A 20,361-nucleotide genomic window follows, 5' to 3' on the forward strand; every position below is an offset into this window, starting at 1 on the left:
GAGAAGACTGCCTAACTCACCCCATCAGAGCCTGGCGCCTGGGGCAGGGTGAGGGACAGAATCCTCTCTGAAGACTTCTGTCCTATGCTCAGATGCAGATATGGTTTGGTGTCCTGCAGTCATGGAAACTGCAAGCAACACTGAGCGGTGTGGGAAGAGTCTTCCCGCCTCTTCTGATGGGAAGCAATCCTGCTGTTGTGGCCCAGGCCTCTAGATCCCTGAGGGGCGGGATCTAGAGGCCGGCACAGTTGGGCTCTGGGTTACCGAAGTACACACTTAAGTGGCTCCTAAATGTCTATATTGTGAGGGTCGGGAGTGGCGGTGGTTGGGTGCATTTGATTGAAAGGGTACTCGGGGGTCGGTCTTGATGCTGAACTAAGCTTTTAATTTCTGTTGTTTACTTCAGGTGGGCGTGGTGCAGCATGGCGGAGGTTTTTACCCAAGGGGTTATCACTCAAGTAATAATCCTCCAAACCCCAACTTCGGGAAGAGTAAGAAGCCGCGACTGCGGCTCTGGAGGATGGGTATACTGCCACAGAGCCTGCAGGGCCGCTCATCCCCAGTCCTCCGTGGAAAGGGAACCGGCGGACCCGCGCCCTGGCGGTGCTGGGGAAACCCCAGCTGTCCCCGTGGAGCGGGCCCGAGGAGGGGCGGGGCTTGGAGGTACACTACACCGGGACCCTCCACTCCGAGCCTGCAGCTCCGGCGCCCCGGGCCCTCGCGTAGCGTGGGGCAATTAGGCGCTCCGCCCGCCCGCTTGGTTGAGAGACGCCGGGGGCGGGAACGCCACTGCGGGAGCGGGCGGGGCGCGCACGCTCACAAAGTGAGGTTTCCCAAAGGACCCCAACCTGTTTTCGCCTCTGGGAATGTGCCTAGTACTCCCCTTGGCCCTGATCCAGCGCGGGCCAGCAGGTGGACGGGGTTTAGTTGGCCCCACACTCAAGGCCACTGTCAAAGGGGGTCTTCGAATTACTCGTTGAAGAAGCGGCAGGGCATGGGGCTTGGGTTCGGCGGGGGTTTAAGTAAGAATCAGTGCTCATGGCAGTAAGACGCCCCAATGGAGTTCAAATAAAAGGGGGACGTCCTCTTCCCCAGACCACTGCCCTGCCAAGGGACCCCGCCGTCTTGGCTCGCTCATGGGTGTCCTCCCAGAATCTGCTCTGCAAGCACTAGCGATCTTGGGCGTGCCACCACGGCTTTCAAAAAACCCGCACGAACCGAGAGAATAATATGTGGTTTGATTCTTTCACTTAAGTGGAGTCGCGTCCCACTTCTCGGAGCCCCGACGCAAGGGCCTCTGTCGTGTGCTCTCCGGGTCTCAGGGAAACAATGCCAGTCCTCTCCGCGCGCAGGCGGACACGGCGGGGCAGCGACAGCGGAGAGGGCAGAGCCTGGTAGTCGACCAGGCTCCACCTTTTGGCTCCAAGCGCCCTGTCAGCCGGGGACGCGCACCTATCCGGCTTTTAGGGATACGTGCGTGGAGACACGGCGTGGGGAGCCGGGCCGCTGCCCGGAACGTCCCTTCGGCCCTCCCGGAACTAGTCTTCACTGCTGCGGCACCGGCCGGAGCAGAGGAAGCTGGTCCCCCAGAGCCTCCGAGTTGAGTGCTAGAGCGGCCAGGCCTCTGGGCCAGGTCGAGCCCGGGACGACTACGGCTGCGTCACGCGGGATTGGGGGGGCGGGGCCGCCACGGGCGGAGGCCGGAGCCGGAAGCGGAAGAGGCGCTTGGAGCGGGCAGTGGGGCCTAGCCGCAGCCCGAGCCTGGGAGACGGTGAGTGTGGGCCGGGGCCCGCGGCGGCGGCGGCGGCGGCGGCGGCTGGGGTGCGTCGGCTGGGCGGGCAGGCTGGTGCGGGTACCCGTGCTCTCGGTTCAGTCTCGGCCTACACCGATTCTTTCTCCTCATCGGCTCGCCTCAGGCCGCGGCCCCGACCTCTCACCCCTGACCCGCCGCTTCTCTCCCGGAGGGCGGCCACTGCAGACCCCAACTTCTGGATCCCGCGGTGTTGGAGGCGGAGCCCAAGCGGCCTCTGAGGCCCCTGCGAGGATCCGGTTTCTGCCCTACGTCTGCCCGCCGGAAGAGTTCGGGGTCCGACCTAGGATAGCCTGAAAGGGCTTCGGGACCGCTTCCCTACTCCCGACTCGAGGCTTAGTCCGCAGGCTCTTCTTCCCCGCGCCGCCTGGAGTTTGATTCTAGCCCAGGCTGGCCACCTCAGCCCGCCGGGTCTTCCTTCCGTACCACTAGTGGCGGTTACCGGGGACCGGGCGAAGGAAGGGATGTGATCGAGGGCCTCGGGTCCCATCGTGTTTTGTTTTTATGATGGAGCCGCTTCAGCCCAGGAAGCAGGCCAGGCCAACTTGACTGTACAAATGCCCAGGCTACTCCTCGGTCCGGCCGGGAGTCTATGCTCCAGTTCCGGGTGCGGGTGCCCTGATGTGGAGCCGGGGTGGGAATTGCTTGAGCCAAGCCCCCGTCAAGGCGGAGTTGGCGGCCTTCCAGCTTCCCTCCTCCGTGCCCTTGAAAAGGAGGAGCGTTTCACCCGGCGGCGGCGGCCGCGGCTTCCGAGGTGGCAGGTTTGAGGTTGCAGTGGTGGGGCAGTGCCAGCCAAAAATAACCATGGGGCACTGGGGTGGCTTGAATCCGGGAGGGCAGCCGCTGACCTGGCTGGCTGTTCTTGTCAGCCCAGTTCTTTGGCCAGGAAAAGCAAAGGAGAAGCCGACTAGGCCTGTGCTCAGAGAAAAGCTGGCATCCTTGTCTTGGTTTCCTTCTCATTGCTTTTTCATGTGTAGAGCCTCCCGATGCACAGTTGTGTCCCTTAGCTTCTTGAAACTACCTGCTTGCTGAGATCTCAGACAATCAGTGACAGTTGGTGAGAAAAGGGATCTGCCAAAGCCCTGGCTGAGAGGATGAGGAGAAGCACCTGGTGTTTCTGTATTTCACCTGCCTCGAAAGTTATAGGAGAGATTGTCTTCTCTATTATTGCTTTGTGTGTGGTACTTTATGGCTCTCATACTTGCAATTCCTTTGCCAGGCTGGTAGGTGTTGTCTTATTTTCCAGGCATAAAAGTGTGTTATCTTTATTTTCCAAGGCCTAAAGTGACTTGTCTAAGGTCACAAGGCTAGTAAGTAAGTGGCAGCACTGGGATTTAGTCAGGGTTTTCTGCCAGAGGTCTCTTCTCTCAGATCCCTTGAAGAAGAGGCTTATAAAATGTCCTTAAGACACTTAATAGCACTGAAGGGTTATATGGAACCTTTTTAGTGTTAATGAAAAGTGCCTTTAGTACCTCTTGTGGGCCCAAGGTATTTGATTTATAAGAAAGACTTATTTAATTAAGAGATTACTGTTTCTTTGTTGTAAGAGGAAGATAAAGATGAGGTAGTTTTAACAACTTACCCAAAGGCAAACAGCTGGCAGTGGCATTGTCACAATTCAGACTGACACCTGACTCCCAGTCTACGACTTTCCATTCATGTAAACATGTGTGGACATAAGAAACCTTTAAGTCCTGGGATGAAGGGATGTGGATTAGACCATATCCACATCCAGATTTGGTGCTTTGTCTGCTCAGTGAGGTTGAACAGGATGACACTTGCCTTGTGGGAAGGAGTGTGCCCTGACCAGCGGAGCGTCTTCTGGGTTAATTAGTGGAGTGAAATAAGGCTTTCAGTCCATGGCTTGGGCACCTGACCCAGGTAATTGCAGAAAAACAGTGAGACATTAGTCAGATCATCATCAGAACAACAAATATAAGCTCTGTCACTGAGTTTACATAGTGTTTATCTCCAAGGATTGCTGGGGATCAGGCTTTCAGGTGTGTTGAAGGGGGTGTTGCTACTGGGGAGATTGAGGGCATTGCCTTTCTTAGGACCATGGAAAAGCTTCCAGGGGCAGTGGCAGGTATGCCACATCATCCTGCTTATCCTCAAGGAACTGTTTCATCCTGATAGACTGCACTGGAGAGATATGGTAGCCTTGGTGGATTTGTCCAAAATGTGCTTGGTTGGGCAAGCCCAGGACTGCCCAGGATGGGAGACTGGCCATGGCCAAGTAGATGCTTGGAAAGAGGCTGTCCAAATTTCTTGCCTAGCCGTCCTGTGGAAGTAACATCAGAAGCTGGGATGCAGGTGGAACAGGGAGCTGGCCTCACATATCCACCTTTCTCAGCTGATGGCTGATCCAGCTTGGTAGTTTCCTGTGGTGGATATAAGTTGCCACTGGACAGGAATATTGAGGTGGGGCCCTGCCTATCTGTATAGACAGGCTTGCCAGCCAGCTAGTCCTTTACTCCTGAGATGGGCATGGAAGAGGTTGATGGAGCAGGTGAGATAGAAGAGGGGATGGTACCTGTATTGTTAGGGAAACATAAGGCACCCCAGGCAAGCAACTTAGGCACTCTGGGATCCTGACATCCTGCTGGTGCTGAGACCTAGTGTGGGCCAAAAAGGGTTGAACAGGTCCATGTCCATGTCCACTTGGCTAGACCCTTGTATAAGCTAGGGAGTGCCGGTGAGCCACTGTGTGCCTCTTTTTCCAAGGGCTTGTTTTCTCATTTCTGCTGTGGCTCCTGGTGCTGACTTGTTTTACTGCCTTGAATGAGTCCAGTTTAGGGCCACAGCCAGGTAACTTTGAGCCTCTCAAACCAGGCTTTGGCTCTTTGCTCTGTGTGTTGGCTCCATGACAGCTGCCCTTTGGTCTCAGGCTTTCCAGAGCATTCAAGTCATAGAACCCCACAGGCAGAAGGGAATTGAGTACAGGAGTCTCCCTTTTCTCCCCCTACCTTGGCATCCCTGTGATAGTGCTCACCATCTTTACCCTGTATTCCCACCTTGGCCCACCCAGTTCCCTGAGTGCTTGGGCCTCAGGCCATGCCAGGGAGGCAGCTGTTTATTTGTTCATTGGCAGAGAAGGGAGTTACCCATTGTCTGCTGTTTGGCCAGTGTGACCTCAGAGTTCTTCTTCACTTCATAAACCCCTGGGAGGGGCTGCCCCCAAACATAACAATGGGCCTCTTCTTCAGGAGCATCTGGTGTGCCCCACGCCACCCTGTGGCTGGAGGCAGCAGGCTGTGTGTTGAGCAGGGCTCTTTCTCACTGCCTAGATGCATCACTGTAAGCGATACCGCTCCCCTGAGCCAGACCCGTACCTCAGCTACCGCTGGAAGAGGAGACGGTCTTACAGTCGGGAACATGAAGGGAGACTACGTTACCCAGCCCGAAGGGAACCTCCACCCCGAAGATCTCGATCCAGAAGGTGAGTGGGAGCTGGGTAGGAAAGAGAGACTCCTTTTAGCTGGGCAAGGAAGATTGTCTGGAGGCTTTGGCAGCCCCAGTCTCTCTGGGATGACTCTACTTCTGCCCAGCTCTCCTTCCCCCATCCCTGCCCTAACCCCTCTGGGCTCCTTGTCTAATCTCAACCGGCATTTTCTGGCCTTAAGTAGCAGCCTTCCTTGCCACCCTTTCTTTGTTCTGGAGTGTCTCTATCTCTTCTCCGTATACATTCTTCATTTTCTAAGCCAGTGTCTCCCCTGCCAACCTCCTGAGCCTTCCTTATTGGGAATTAGGAACATAGTCTCAGTCTAGGAAAGATTGGTCCCTGGTCCTGTCTCAGGCCCCAGACCAAAATTATAGTCATAGCAAGCTATAGGTAACTTCAGAGAGTTGTTTCCCTCCACATGTTCACCTTCCCCTGTCCTCTGCCTTCTGTGGCACTGGAGGGATGCTGACATTATCCATGGTTCTGGGGGGGTGAGCTTGGTATTTTCACACCTTCCCCTGCTCACTTCCCTTCAGTCCTATGCCTCTCCAACAAGCTTTCCCTGAAAGCTCTTTTTAGGGACCCACAGGCCTCTTACCTGCTAACAGGGACTGGCTAGTGGGAGCAAGCGCCACACTTGACTGGTATCCCCATCCCCCTCTTGTCAGCCACGACCGCCTGCCCTACCAGAGGAGATACCGGGAGCGCCGAGACAGCGATACATACCGGTGTGAAGAGCGGAGCCCATCCTTTGGGGAGGACTGCTATGGATCTTCACGTTCTCGCCATCGTCGGCGGTCACGGGACAGGGGGCCATACCGGACCCGAAAGCATGCCCATCACTGCCACAAACGCCGCACCAGGTCTTGTAGCAGCGCCTCCTCGGTGAGTGGTGGCCAGAGTGTGCTGGCTGGGGCCAAAGGCCTCATCTCTTTTTAACCTCTCTCAGGCTGGCTGGTCTGGGTGAGTACTGCCAGCCCTGCGCGCTGCTGTGCGTGCATGTGTGTGTGTATGTGTTGTCTGGTCCAGGTGCAGGGCTGAGCAGGGACCTTGGCCCTCTGTCTTCTGGCCCATTGCCAGGGGCAGCTATAGGGCTTTGGCTCCAGCTCTGGCTGGTCCCAGCCTGTCTGTGTCTACACACTACTCCAGACCTAGGCCACATGGTGCAAGTGGCCAGGGACACTTCTCAGGAATCCCAGTAGGTTGTCAGTATGTGACCTTGGGCTACATGACTTGGTCCTTCCTACCAGAGATCACCCTCAATGTAGCTGAGTGCTCTGACATGTGGACTGCACCCACCTCTGCAGTCTCATTTCCACACTCCTCCCCAGAGGCCCTGAGGCCACAGTGCCCCCATGGGAGAGGATGTCAATCAGCTCTGACTTTTTTCTTTCTTATGGTGCTACTGGGACTTGAACCCAGGGCCTCACACACGCTGTACAAGTGCTCTACCACTGAACTACATCTCCATCCCACCCATCCACCTTTTTTTTTTTTTTTGGTATGGTAATTACTGTGTTGCCTAGGCTGGTCTTTGAACTCCTGAGCTCAAGCCATCCTCCCGCCTCAGCTGTGACTACAGGTGTGCGTCACCATATATGGTCAGACAGCTCAGATTGGGAGCTTCCCTTTTGACTTCAGCCAGGCCCTCTTCAGCCTCACTTCTTTGCAGGAGGAACAGTCACAGGAGGGACAGCTGTCTGTATGATGGGACTTTGGAAGAAATGGCAAAGAGGTCCACAGCCCAGGCAGCTCAAGGCCTCACCCTGTTGCAGGCCAAATACTAAGAACAGGGCTGGCCAGTGTTCTGATGTGGAGGGTGGTACAGATCTCGGCTGAGACCAGGAGCCCATACTGCACTCAGTCCCCTGGGAAGAAAGCCAGTGTGTGTTCTGAGGTTATGTGCTGTTTTCTCTTCTCCACATCCCTCTTCCCTGCCTCCCTTCTGCCGTCCATAAGGCTCCTGAGGATCAGTGGAGGGGCTAGGCATCTTCTCTGCCCAGCTCTCTCTGTGACTTCTTTGAGCGGCCATGGGTTGATGGTTGACTCTGTGCGTGCAAATCCGTCGTGGCCATGTGGCCTCTGTACAGTGCCACATGCTGCCACAGAATGGCAGTGCAAGTCTGTGGCTCTGCTTCTTCTCTTTTGGTGCCCTCTGTGGTTGTAAGGCTTGGGATGGGCCTGGCCTGTGAGCAGCACAGGTGCCAAGGCCAGGGCAGGAGCTGACTTGGGGCCTGTGTAGGCCAATTGTTGTAGGAGGACTGGAGGTCAGCCATCCCAGAAGATCCCAGGTTCCTTTCCTGCTTGAGACTGGTGGCAGGAGGACTGCTAATGGAAGGCTGTCTCTGGTAGTGTGGTTACTTCTGGCCAAGGGTGCCGTCTGGGGGCAGGTAGCAGCTTGGCTCTGTGTGGCAGCTGTCAGGCATGTGCAAAGAAGGCTGTGTGGGTGAAGGAGGCAGGCAAGGACAGGCTGGACATTCTGCAGCTGAAGCCAGGGTAGCCCTCCGACCAGTCCAGTTGGTCAGACCCAGGCTGGGCCAGCTGCCTTCTTGTGCTGTTTCTCACTGTGTCTTTAGCTCTGACTAAAGGCACCATGGGAGGGCCAGGGAGGGGGAAGACTGAAGAAGAGGGAGTCAGGGCTGAGGCTGTCCTTAGGGCCCGGCCCCTTGGCGGCAGAGGCTGTACATCTTTCTGAGCGTTTGTGGCGCTCCTCTTATAGATAATATCGGAGTTTCTTTACATACCTGTAGCTGTTTTTACTTTTCTGTTTTTGAAGTCAGTTTGTGTCTTGACGTGTCCCTTGCAATATCCCTATCGTTATATATGCTGTGTGCCTTATGAAATGCTGGGATCTGGAAAATCCAACCAACCAACCCACCGGCTCCTCACCGTCTCCACCTCTGCCTTTGACTGACACTTCAATCTGTCAATCGGAACCGCCTACCATGCGATTGGTCGGATGGCGTTTCGGGGGGCGGTGCATGCAGAGAAGCCAACAGAGCAGTAAGCGCAGCAGCCGGAGTGTGGAAGATGACAAGGAGGGCCACCTGGTGTGCCGGATCGGCGATTGGCTCCAAGAGCGATGTACAGCCACCTTTCGTAAAACTTTACCTCTCTACTTTCTACCCCCCTTGTTAGACGAGACCTCTCCTGCCTGGAGGGGCCTCTAGTGCGCGTGGCGCCTTAGTGGGGCCACAGTAATTGCCTGAATGACACAGACACTAGCAACTTCCGTTTTTAAGAGAGTAGCAGTGAGAGAGAAACCTCTTTTGTTTTTGAAAATTTGAATGCTGTGAACTTGCAGGAGCCGCCGACCTCCTGCCCTTCGGACTCTCATGCCCTACTTCTTTTCTCTTGTAGATGAGATCGTGGGGAACCTAGGTGAAGGCACCTTTGGCAAGGTGGTGGAGTGCTTGGACCATGCCAGGTGAGTGAGCTGGGGCAGCACAGCTGGCTCCAGATGTCATCCTAGGAAGAGTTAGCTTGAGGCTCTCAGAGTTTTGAGAAAACTCTTTGGTGGGATTCTGATCTGTACATGTTGGAGTTGTGCTGACCTCCTGAAATAAGGGAGAAATCTTGAGGTTCAGCAGGCATGTGATGTCCCTGCCCAAGAACTGGTCAATAAATGGCTTTGCCCCAGTTCTTCAGGGCTATGATGGTAGATATCAGAGCAGAGCTGAGGTTCTGGCTCCTCTGAGGCCTGGAGCTGCTTCCTGTGAGCTCATTCAGGTTCTTGACCTGGCAGGGGTTTGGGAATATTGCTAAGTCCAGCCCAGAATTGATAGCCGCCTACCCTAGTCTGCCTGGAAGGCTGTGCAAATCCTGGTTGAGAGAAATAAGACTCTGGACTTTTACCAAGCAGGTCACTGCCTTTCCCAGTGTGGCTAGAGTCTCATAGAGTCCCTGCTGAGTGTCAAGGAGAGTGTGTGGGGGGTATACTAATATATATTGTGCTGCTGGGAACGCTCTGCTCCCTCCCAGGCCTAAGAGTGTAACACCTTTGTCTTCTACCATTCCTCAAGACTAGAGGACTAGATTCCTGTATAACTCTGGGTTGGGGAGGCTACCCCCTGGAAACCAGTTGCCTCCCTGCCTTACTAGGTCTCTGACAGTAACCTTAGCCATGAACTGCTGGTACCTCATTTGAACTATGAGCCATGTCAGTCACTCTTTTAAAGAATGCTGCACAGGGTTTCATATCTCAGCTATTAAGGCAGATCTGGGAACCCTGTGCTTCCACATTAAAAGGGTTGCTCAGCTGTGCACAATGGTACATGCCTGTAATCCCAGCAGTTTGGGAGGCTGAGGCGGGAGGATCGTGAATTCAGAGACAGCCTCAGCAACAATGAGGCACGCACTAAGCAATTCAGTAAGACCCTGTCTCTACATAAAATACAAAATAAGGCTGGGGATGTTGCTCAGTGGTCAAGTGCCCCTGAGTTCAATCCCTGGTACACCACCCCACCCTGCCCCGAAAAAAAGGGCTGCTCAGTGCTGGGGTGTAGCTTAGTGATTGAGCACTTGACTAGCTTGTGCAAGGTCCAGCACTGAAAAAAATAAAATAAAATCTCTAGCACTGAAAATAAAAGAGGACTGCTTATAAAGGACGGTTAGACCCAGGAAGCAGCCATTTCTATGGGCAATGAGGTAAAGCAGTGATATGACCGAGAGGAAACTTCCTTTTTCTCCCAGTTCCCATTTAAACATGCATGAATCCAGTGTGACCCAAGAGGTTAGGGTGAGGATCAGTGAGTGTAAGGATAGGACAGATTCAAGAATTGTGACACATAAGGGCAGCTAAGCTATCTGGGCTGTGCCACTCTGAGGGAAAATGAGCCTCTGAAGTCGTTAAGGAGAAGACATAGGACCCACAGATCCTTCAGGGGATCTTAAAGGGAGGCAAGGCTGGCAAAGTGATTTTGTGGAAGCTCAATGAGAGGAAAGCCTCATCCTCAGAGCCAGTAGGCCTGGTGGGGGCTTCTCTAAAAGCCTTATACTCCCTTTGTTGAGGATTGAAGTGCCATGGCAGGATCTTGTGCTGGGAGGCTGGGGTAGTTGCCTTCGTTCTGAGGTCCTGAAGGTCTGAGGAAATTGTCTAGGGAGAACAAAGTAGGGTATTCTCTAAAAGGTGCCTTTGCCTTTGGGCCTGTGGACCTATCTGTACCTAGGCACCAGGAAGCCAAGAACATTGATGGAGGCCTCAGAAGATATACCCTTGTGGGTCAGGGCCAATTCATTGCCAAGTCACCACTGGGCATCTGAACATTAGCTGTCCTTGACAGGGCCTCAGTAGGTTTTCTTCTCTGTTCACATCTGCAAATGGCAGACTGAGGTGGGCAGAGCAAGGATTGTTTAGATCCTTCTTGGACACCTAATAAGAGTTCCTGGTACTCTTCAGTTGTTGGTAAATGCTGTGGATGATAGGCAGGCAGGGAGGAGGGCCTGGGAAGGTATGTACCCTGGCCTCCTGGAACCCTTGCCCAGAGGCTCTTTGGCTTGTAGATGTGCTTAGGTCAAGAGGTATAGTAGGGAGGGCTCTGAGTGGGACAGCCTGGCCTGCAGCTTATATCACTGGCTGGGCTCTAAAAGCCTGAGATCAGCATGGAGCCTGAGAGATCTAACTCAGATGTTAGGCAAATTTGCTTTTAGGTGACAGATCTGGTAATGCATCGTGCAGGCTGGGCCTCAAGTGTCTATTCTCTTCAGGCAAGCTATTCATGGAGCCTATTTGTTGGGAGTTGCTAGGTTAGGGTGGAGGGTGAAAGAGGGGCTGGGCAGCCACTGATGAGAACTTATGTTTCCTTCCTGGGTGCCAGAGGGAAGTCTCAGGTTGCCTTGAAGATCATCCGCAACGTGGGCAAGTACCGGGAGGCTGCCCGGCTAGAAATCAATGTTCTCAAGAAAATCAAGGAGAAGGACAAAGAGAACAAGTTGTGAGTATCTGCAGTATTTGGGAGGGAAGGCTTCAGGGGACAGAGTTTGCTCCAGCCCCAACTGCTTGGGGTTTCACTGTGTCTTGTCACCTCTTTGGCACTGTGCCTTCTCAGCACACTTCAGAGCGAGTTTTACCTAAGCAGCTGTTGGACTTTAGTCCAGGCTTCACACCAGCCAGCTATGTGTTCTGAGGCAAGCTCCAGCCTTGCATTTGTGAATTGGGGACTTTGCTGGTTGCAAAACTGGGGACCTCACATAGTAGGAGACCTCTAGAGGAGAGCCTTCCTTTAGCAGATAGACACTCACTGAGCACATATGTCCTCCCCGCCCTAGTATGGTGCCTAGCCAAGCTTGGACAGAGGGCCAAGTCCACACAGGCCCTCAGGAAGCTCAGTAGCAAGGGGGTGTCCTTTGGTATGGTAGGCTGCCACTACTCCACCTCACCCTCAGCAACTGAGGCAGGGCTTCTCTCATCCTGTAAGTGAATGAGCTCAGACCAGAGCCCTGGCCCTCTGTGCAGCAGGAAGTTCAGTCTTGCCCAGAGTTCATCTGGGTGATGGATGGCCAGTGGGGAGATGTGCTCTGGCTCTGCTCTCTTCACATGTATCTGCATTGTGGTGTACAACCCAGTGGCCTAGGAGTGGGTGGGGGCTGTCTTCATCTGAGGAGCAGTGAGGCAGCCCCCAGCACAGAGCCTGAGCCCCACCCATCCTTCTCCCCCAGCCTGTGCGTCTTGATGTCTGACTGGTTCAACTTCCACGGTCACATGTGCATCGCCTTTGAGCTCCTGGGCAAGAACACCTTTGAGTTCCTGAAGGAGAATAATTTCCAGCCTTACCCCTTACCACATGTCCGACACATGGCCTACCAGCTCTGCCACGCCCTTAGATGTAAGTGTCCACCCTCAGATGGAGCACGGGATGGCTACACTCCTGCAAAGTCACCTGGTTATTCTTGTCTGCCCCCATTCACTCCAGAGCATTGCTAATCATTGTGTTGGGCCTAAGAGGCCCCCAGGGGCCCTAGTGAAAGGCCTTCTATCTTTACGTAGGAACCTTAGTGTTAGGGTGGAAAGGCTAGTCTCTCCCCCTCCTCCAGGGACCTCTTGGGCTAGGCTCTGCCCGAAGGTGCTCAGGAAGAAAACAGGGAAGGGCTGCTTTAGATTTGGCCCAGGAGCCAATCCTGCCGCCCATGTTCATGCATAGGAGAAAAGGTAGAAACTAGACCTGATAGACTCCTCTACCTCTGTCTAACCATCTGCCTGTCAGCTTTGAAGAACATATTTGGTGGTGCAAGTGTTCAGTACCATCAGATTTGTGACAGTTACAGAAGAACATAAAGGACTCTTACGTAAAGCAATAAGATATAGAGCGAGGATGTGTGGGGTCTGGATGGGTAGCAGGAAGGGGGACAATCAAGCACAAGGGGAGCAGCTCAGCAGAGGCCTAGTGCAGCATGCTGAGACTCACTCCAGTGGAGAGAGGGCTTATATTGGGAAGTGGTGGGTCACAGAGTTGTGAGGGTCTTATATGCCAGACGTGATTGAGTGTGAAGCCACTGTTGGTGGGCTGAAGGCAAAAGGCATCCCTGCTTAGGGCTGGCTTCATGGGTGAGTGATCCTGTGGTCAGTTACACTTCAGTTTTGAGCAAGGGGCCTGTGTTTTCATTTCACAACAGACCCTGCAAATTACACAGGGAGTGTTGGGGAGGGGAAGCCACCTGAGGCTGTTTGCTGTGACTTTGGTGAAAGACTGGAAAGGAGGCCTGGTCTTTGCAAAGGAGAGGAGGAAGGAGGTTTTGGGGATGGAAAACCTGCCCTTCCCTGTCCTCCTTCTAAAGGCAAACCCTCAGAGTCTCAGATAGAGCTCTTGAGAGGGATGCCAGTGGGGAGATAAGATAAGGTCCAGCTCTCTGCTGAGGATGCGTATGCACAGCTCTGGCAGTTGCTGGCTTTGGAGGAGTCTAGGCTAGAGCTGGTGGGAGAGCCAGAGGGGAAGACAAAGGTCTCAGGGTTTGCTTCTCCCTCTTCCCCTACTTCTCTAGTTCTACATGAGAACCAGCTGACCCACACAGACTTGAAGCCAGAGAACATCCTGTTTGTGAATTCTGAGTTTGAAACCCTCTACAATGAGCACAAGGTAAAAGCATTTGTTGGGGCATGGGTGTGGCACTGCTGGGGCTGGTTTACCACCTGGTAAACTGACCTGGCTGGCCTACCTTGTCCTTCAGAGCTGTGAGGAAAAGTCAGTGAAGAACACCAGCATTCGAGTGGCTGACTTTGGCAGTGCCACCTTTGACCATGAGCATCATACAACCATTGTGGCCACCCGTCACTATCGCCCGCCTGAGGTGATTCTTGGTGAGTCAGCCTTGTTACACCTGGCAGTTAACCCTGGGTGGGCATAGAGGAGGTGGCATGCCTCTCAATCTGCCACCAGGGTTGGCAGTGTCACAAGACAGGTTGACTTGGCCTTGTAGGAATAGCCTTAGAGTGGGCCTTGTACATTTGGACAAGAGTCCCTTCAGCCAGAGTGGCAGTAACCCATGACCTCTAGGCTAAGTCTCACAGCTTCTTCCTCATTTTGGCTTGCAGAGCTGGGCTGGGCACAGCCCTGTGATGTTTGGAGCATCGGTTGCATTCTCTTCGAGTACTACCGGGGCTTCACACTCTTCCAGGTACACTATTTGAGCTGAGTGCTGCAGGGCCCTGGGGTGGGAAGCCCTGAGTGGCTGAGGGGGACAGGTGTCTTCTACCCCCCCACCAGTCATGTGAGATCCAGACTGTTCAGAATTGTGGATGCTCAGGAAAAGGCAGAGATTGGCACACAGTTGGAACACTCAGGAAAGAGCTTTCTGCTAGGACAGAAGACTAGGGTGGGTGGGAGAAGCGAATTGTAGGCAAGGGGGCACAGCATGAGTGCAGGCTTGAGAATGGATCGGTATTGGGCACCCAAACTGAGGAGAGTGAAAAACCAGAGTGTTCTGTAGTCGAGGCCTAGTGCAGCATGCTGAGACTCACTCCAGTGGACAAGTTCACCTACAGAGCTGTCTCCACATCAGAGGTTGGGAGGTTCCATTGGTAGATTTGCATTTCCTGGGCAGGGAGGGAGGCTACTTGCCCATCTCTTCTCACTCTTTGTACTCCCTGAAGGGGCTGAGGCTGGGACTGACCCCTACTTGCTCTGTCCCTGGCCTTCTCTAGACCCATGAAAACCGAGAGCATTTGGTGATGATGGAGAAAATCCTAGGGCCCATCCCATCACACATGATCCACCGTACCAGGTAAGGAGCCCTGATGGTTCTCTCAGGGCAGTGGAGGGCCTTTTCTTGGCTGTGAGTTAGCAGGGCACTTCAGATATGTACAGTCTTTTTTGGACATTACATGGCCCTCCAGGCTCCTAACAGTGTTCCTCATGTGTCCCTCCAACTGAATTGGCACTCTGCAGCCCAGACTTTCCTGCCCTGCTGGGTCAGGACTGTTGGGTCCTGCCCTGCTGACCCAGACTGCTTCTCTCTTGGGTTCAGCCAGGAGCTGCCATTCCCCATCTCCCACCACTCTTACATTCCCTCTCTTAATTACATTCTCTCCCTTAATTTTTAGAAAGCAGAAATATTTCTACAAAGGGGGCCTGGTTTGGGATGAGAACAGCTCTGATGGCCGGTATGTGAAGGAGAACTGCAAACCTTTGAAGGTCAGTTTCTGGCTTCCCCCAGCTCAACTCATGCCAAGGAGACCCCAGGCACCAGACAAACAGCAGAGACAGAACGGGCAGCTAAAGGCTGCCTCCTCGTTCCGGCTCTGTGGGAGACAGCACCCAAGACTGCTGGGTGTTGGCAGTGAGGCTTCCTGCAAGCTGCCCCAGAGGGGCCCTTAGCCCTACCCCTTCCCCACAGGGTGGCTATGAATATAATTGGGGAACATCAGAAGAGCCAGATGTCAGAGACCCTGCTGCTTCCTGACCCTCCCTCTCATCTCAATTTTGGGAAGAACTAGGCAGGACTGAGGCAAGGGGGAGGGAAGATGTAAACATGGCCAGGAAGTCTGTCAACTGCATCTGGTGCCTGGACAAGTGAATTTTGCAGAGGTGATTTCTACCCACCTCTCAGGACTTTGCATGTGGGGTAGAGGCACCAACCCAGCAAGACACCCAGTAGCCTAAGTTCTGAGCAAAACCTTAGAACTTGGGCATGAAAGGCAAGGAGCTGCTGTTGTCTGTCCCAGAGGGCGGAAGTAGAGTCCTCCAAGGAGGCATCCCAGAGGCAAGGGGACTGCTGTGGACCCTGCCGTGACACTGAGGCACCTTGTGTCCTTGAGCAGAGTTATATGCTCCAAGATTCCCTGGAGCATGTGCAGCTGTTTGACCTGATGAGGAGGATGTTAGAATTTGATCCTGCCCAGCGCATCACACTGGCGGAGGCCCTGTTGCATCCCTTCTTTGCTGGCCTAACCCCTGAGGAGCGGTCCTTCCACACCAGCCGCAACCCCAGCAGATGACAGGAGCAGGCCCATGCTCAAGGAGACGGAGAACGGGACTGGGCTGCCAGCCCCTTTTCTCCAGCCTCTTCCACCGGGCCTCGGCCAGAGCCACTCGATGAACAGTGCAATGTGAAGGAAGGCAGGAGCCTGCAGGGGAGGAGACTTGGTGCCCAGCTGCCAGAAAGCACAGATTTGACTCAAGCTATTTATATGTTGTAAAGTTATAATAAAGTGTTTCTTACTGTTTGTAATCCCTGGTACCAGTGTGTCCATCTCCAGGCTCCTTGTCTTCTCCCTTCCCCTGACCTTATTAATAAAGTCTTTCTTAGCAGTTCAGCTTGTGGAGAGCTAAGTGTGAACTGGGCCAGGCACAGAGGGGTGAGCCAATGAACAGACTAGACAAGAGGCTGGGCCCAGGAGCAGAGCAGTTCTAGCCCAAGATGGGAATTGAGGTGGCAGGCAATAAGACCCAGAAGGCTCCTATACCCCTAAGCCCTGACACTGGATGGGAAAAGCTATACATACCCAAAGACTGGTCTATTGAGGGTACAAGATGATCCAGGGGGGCTCCTAGATTGGGGAAGGCAGCTTGCAGAGCAGTTCATACAGCACAGGACTCGGTCATTCAGCTTTATTGTAGTGCTGGTTTTTGGTTCCCAAAAGCTGCGTGAGTGATAGACTTGACCACCTGACTGAGGCTCTTGGGACTGGCCACTGGGCAGGATGCCTCCCAAGAGGGCTGAAGGTAGAGGAATTGCATCCATCTTTAATACCTATGGGGATGTACAGGCTGAGGGCAAGGAGAAGATCTAGTGCCACTTGCAGAAACAGGGAGAGGTTTGGGCACAAACTCCCAGTGGCCCCTCAACAAGGCCATCACCCCAGAGACAACTTATTGGCATTAACAGTCTTTAGGACCAGAATTTAGCTAATTCTCCACTACACCCAGTCAGGGGGCCTGTATTTCCAGATAACCAAAACCTGTAACTACTGCTAAAATGCCTGTTATATAGACTGCTCCCCAGACTGGCCTTGCCTCTACAGAAAGAGGGTCTCATCTTGGGAGCTTGTCCCTGAGACTGAGCAGAGGGCTCAGGAAGGATACAGAGCACAAGGGTCCCAGTCCCTGGCCTCTTCACACCACTGGAGACAACACTGGAGGGATAATGAGAGGAAAGGAGGGACCAGCCCTCTGCCCTATTTGGAAAGAAAAGCGATAAGCAGCCTGAAAACCTACAACACCAAGGCCTATCCTGTGTCCACGATTCTTGGCAAGCCAGCCCATGCACTCTTCAACAAGTGATGCATACAGAACAAAACCAAAGGCTTTAAAGATTTTTGTAAGGGACCTGGCCAACTCTCCAGATATGGATCTTGTCCTGCCAGCCTCCAGGGACCAGGCATGTCCTGTGTCTTGGTTTCTTAAGATCTGAGCAGTAGGTGTTCCCATGACCACGCCCCACCACCAGCTCATACAGAAACAGCCTTATTTGAATATCTGAGATGGGCCACTAGCCCCAAGTCTGTATCTAGAGTAGACGACCTGAAAGGATTCAAAGCCCAGTAGTAAGAGCAAGGGTAGAGCCCAGGCAGGAGAGAGACCCTGCTCTGGGACAACAGCTGCAAAGGACCATTTCAGGAAATGGGCACATGGAAGTACAGGCAAGGAGGCAACAAGTGGTGGCCTAGGACTGAAGCACCAAGGAACCTCCTATGGCTCAGCACCAGGCTCCCCCAGGGCCTTCCGAATCCTGGACGTTAAAGCTGCACACTGAGGAGTCAACCCTCAGCTAGGGGGTGGGCACTGCTGGCAAGATGGGCACTATGGTAACATGTGACCTTGTACTGAAGACAACAGAAAACCAGCTTAAAATCCCAACCATCCAGATGCATCCCTTTACCTGCCTCTCAAAATGATGGAGTGGAAAGACCCAAAGAAAAATCCCAGTGGATCCGCTCAAGAGAAAGGTCAAAATCTGGTAGGGCAGAGGGAAGGCCTAAGCTGCCACAGCCCTCAAAACGGATGGAGGGCACAGGCCTACCCTCTGGCAGTCAGCTGCATGCAGCCTGGTCTACATGATTAGAAGGGCTGCTTGGTGGGAGGAAGCAGAGGAGACAGTATGCCATAAGCTATAAAATAAAGCAGGTACAGGCCCCCTCCAGAACCTAGCCCAACCCCCAAGGCGCTCATGCAGGCCCAAGGGCTGTAAACCTGAAACACAGTCTCAGAGCTGCCTATTCTGTAAACAAAGCCCCACCTGGCACTCAGGGCCAGCTAGGTGCAGAGATGCCTGGAGCCGAGGTGCTCAGCCTGACCCCGCCCCACACCCAGTGGGAAAGCCTTCCCTAGCCACGGGCAAGTGACAGGTCAGGTTTAAGTATGTTCTGTTCTTTTACAGAAGAAACAAAGAAAAACTTAACAATAAGGTCCATGAAGCTTCACATCCTTAAGGCGTTCATCGTCAGGTTTGGTTGGTGGCAGGAGCAAGGGACTGCAGAGTCCAGTCTGCCCAGGGCCCCTCTAGGCAGAATGTAGAGGGATGACAAACTTGCAGCCAAAGGGTGAATGGTAGTTGATGCCCACCTCCTGGAAGACTTGCTGGGGAATGCCAATGTCACACAAATAGACACGGCCTGCGTGCTCCCCCAGTGGAAGAGGCAGGCCCAGTGCCAGTGACCATTTGGCATCGATGCCCTGTTCGACTTCATGCACAGGAGGGTCTATGCTGAGTACTGGTGCCCGGTTCTGGTTGGCCCAGGCCACGGCCGCTTTGTACCAGGGCTGATCCCGCAGGAAGGCATTCTCTGGGCAATCCAGGCAGTTGATAACCAGGTCAACAGGGCTAGTGGGCAGATCTGCAGGTGGAAAGAAAACTGTCTGAGTACCCACAGCACACAGCAGCCAGGCTGTGCTGAGAGCACAAGTGGACCCAAAAGGGTCTTGCTTACCAGACATCGGATTGGATGAAAAGGCCCTGGGAGTTCCAAAGCCTGGATGGACTGGGTGCCAGAGGCTGAGAGTATGTCATCTGAAGAACCACTTCCCTCATGGAGTTTTGGGGCTGAAGTACTAACCTGACAAGAGTACAGAGCACAAGGCACAAGGCCCTCACCACCTCTGCCTTGCAGGCAGGCCTCTGTACGCCCACTAATCTGGGACATTCTAAGCTCTGGGAAGGTAGTAGAGTCCACTGTGGAGTCAGCCCTCACAGGGAAACCCTGATGGGGTCCAAGAGAAACAGGAGCTGATGACCTGATGACCAGTGAGCAGGTGAGAGCATGAGTGCCTACTCATTCTACTCTAGTTAGCCTGCTTTCTATGAAGCCCAAGTTTAAGAATGGGAAGAAACAATCACTGCTCTCCCAGCATTTATAAAGGCGCCTCTGCTTGATTGAACAAGTCCCCTGGGACAGTATAAGAACAGGATATCTCAACAAGTACACATATCTTAGACTAGCTTAAGAAGTTAAACCTGAGAACAGCTGAAGACCAAATTCAAAGGTTGTTTCCTGAGTCTCATTTCCTAGAGTAGCTTGATTACGAAACCTTTTGAGCCTCCAGAGGAAAAAACTGTCTGAAGAAGGCATCACATTGGAGATTTCAACTCACACCAGTTCCCAATCCCAGCTCTCAGCCCACAGTAATGACATTTCTCATGGCTTCCCTCTTATAACACATCAGTATGTGGAGTCCTTGTGGGTCTTGAGACACTAAAGAGTGGTGCCCACAGACTGTTTAGTCCAGGCTCCACCCTGACTTGCTTCTGCATTCTGGCAAGGCCCTCTCTCTGGATATTTGCTCCAATTTTTCTCCCTCCATTCTCACTTAAACCCTGGTTCAATTAGACTTTGTCCCCACCACTGCACATGAGACTGCTAAATCTAAGGTTAATTCTCAACTTTCCTGTAAACTTAACCTAGAATGGATCATGGACACATCTGACTGCGTTCCTTTTCTCACCTGGCGCTTTGATGCCACTCTCCTGCTCTTTCTTCTCTCTCCCTGGCCATTCCTTCTCGTCTCCTTGGCTAGATTCTTAGCTCCCTGACTCTGAAATAAAGAGCTTACTCCTCTGACCCTCCTTCTACTCTCTTCAGCTAAACACTTGGGACTCAAAGCTAGACCCCTCCTTTTCACTCCAGGTTCATAAACTTCCCACTGAATAACTGACAATCATCTCAAACATCTCTGCTCTTGATCCCCACACCCTCTCCGCCACCAAGTCCCACCTCAGTGACAGGCCCTCAGTTACTCAAGCCAAGAACCCAAATCATTCTTAGCTCTCCTCTCATTCCCTACACCCAATGTGTTGACTCTATTTTCAGAACTGATTCAGAAACTAACCACTTCCCACCCTTCTACTGCCACTCAGCCACCATCAGCTCTTGCTCCAAGTCTCAACAATAGCATCTCAGCACCCCTATGTACTCTTGATCATGAACTCTAAGCACCAGACTGCTCATCTGAAACCTGAGTCCAATTAGACCATTCCTTTGCCAATTCTTTCAGTAACTCTCCAGCCCACCCTGAGTAAAAGCCCAAACCCTCATTCAGGGTGATCTGTGGAGCCCTTCATGGCTGACCCTGAAATGCGTGTCTCCTACTCCCCATCTAACCTCCCAATATTCCTTTCCCCCCTTCCCTGCTATTTCATTCCATAACACTATCATATGACCTAGTGTGTTAATTATCTGTGC

At 53.2% G+C, this 20,361-nt stretch overlaps 2 protein-coding genes across 13 annotated transcripts in view; one reads left to right on the plus strand and one right to left on the minus strand.

Annotated features, from left to right (window-relative positions):
* The first annotated feature begins 1,088 nt into the window (after positions 1 to 1,088).
* Positions 1,089 to 15,874, plus strand: Clk3 (CDC like kinase 3). Of its 8 annotated transcripts, none has more exons than XM_026387708.2 (13): positions 1,092 to 1,771; positions 5,098 to 5,249; positions 5,921 to 6,137; positions 8,240 to 8,336; positions 8,613 to 8,679; positions 11,069 to 11,185; positions 11,910 to 12,076; positions 13,230 to 13,324; positions 13,416 to 13,545; positions 13,780 to 13,862; positions 14,389 to 14,468; positions 14,788 to 14,878; positions 15,505 to 15,874. In XM_026387708.2, the coding sequence occupies exons 2-13, from the start codon at positions 5,098 to 5,100 to the stop codon at positions 15,679 to 15,681; spliced, it is 1,473 nt and encodes a 490-aa protein (XP_026243493.1). In that variant the 5' UTR covers positions 1,092 to 1,771; the 3' UTR covers positions 15,682 to 15,874. The 8 variants fall into 8 exon arrangements, with proteins under 8 accessions (XP_026243492.1, XP_026243493.1, XP_026243497.1 ...); XM_026387706.2 differs by lacking the exon at positions 1,092 to 1,771 and adding an exon at positions 2,431 to 2,578; XM_026387707.2 differs by lacking the exon at positions 15,505 to 15,874 and having other exon boundaries at positions 1,089 to 1,771; positions 14,788 to 15,498.
* Positions 15,875 to 16,165: 291 nt separating this feature from the next.
* Edc3 (enhancer of mRNA decapping 3) overlaps positions 16,166 to 20,361 on the minus strand; it is a 52,182-nt gene continuing 47,986 nt past the window's right edge. For 2 of the 5 annotated variants that reach the window (XM_077799693.1, XM_077799694.1), the window contains exon 5: positions 16,194 to 18,519. In XM_077799693.1, the coding sequence (XP_077655819.1) occupies positions 18,185 to 18,519 (335 nt within the window). In that variant the 3' untranslated portion in view covers positions 16,194 to 18,184. Of the gene's footprint in view, positions 18,520 to 20,361 lie in introns of all 5 variants that reach the window. The other 3 variants (XM_077799692.1, XM_026387714.2, XM_026387717.2) reach the window with 3 other exon arrangements.

The sequence above is a fragment of the Urocitellus parryii genome, chromosome 6 (genome assembly GCF_045843805.1).
Source record: "Urocitellus parryii isolate mUroPar1 chromosome 6, mUroPar1.hap1, whole genome shotgun sequence".
In the NCBI taxonomy this organism is placed as follows: Eukaryota; Metazoa; Chordata; class Mammalia; order Rodentia; family Sciuridae; genus Urocitellus; species Urocitellus parryii.

Bases quoted from the DNA above. Each gene is read 5' to 3' on its own strand.
- Clk3 (XM_026387705.2), top strand. From the start codon at position 2,432: ATGTGGAGCCGGGGTGGGAATTGCTTGAGCCAAGCCCCCGTCAAGGCG. The intron at 5,250-5,920 runs GTGAGTGGGAGC...CCCTCTTGTCAG, and splicing joins CGAAGATCTCGATCCAGAAG to CCACGACCGCCTGCCCTACC. The intron at 8,337-8,612 runs GTACAGCCACCT...TTTCTCTTGTAG, and splicing joins CGATTGGCTCCAAGAGCGAT to ATGAGATCGTGGGGAACCTA.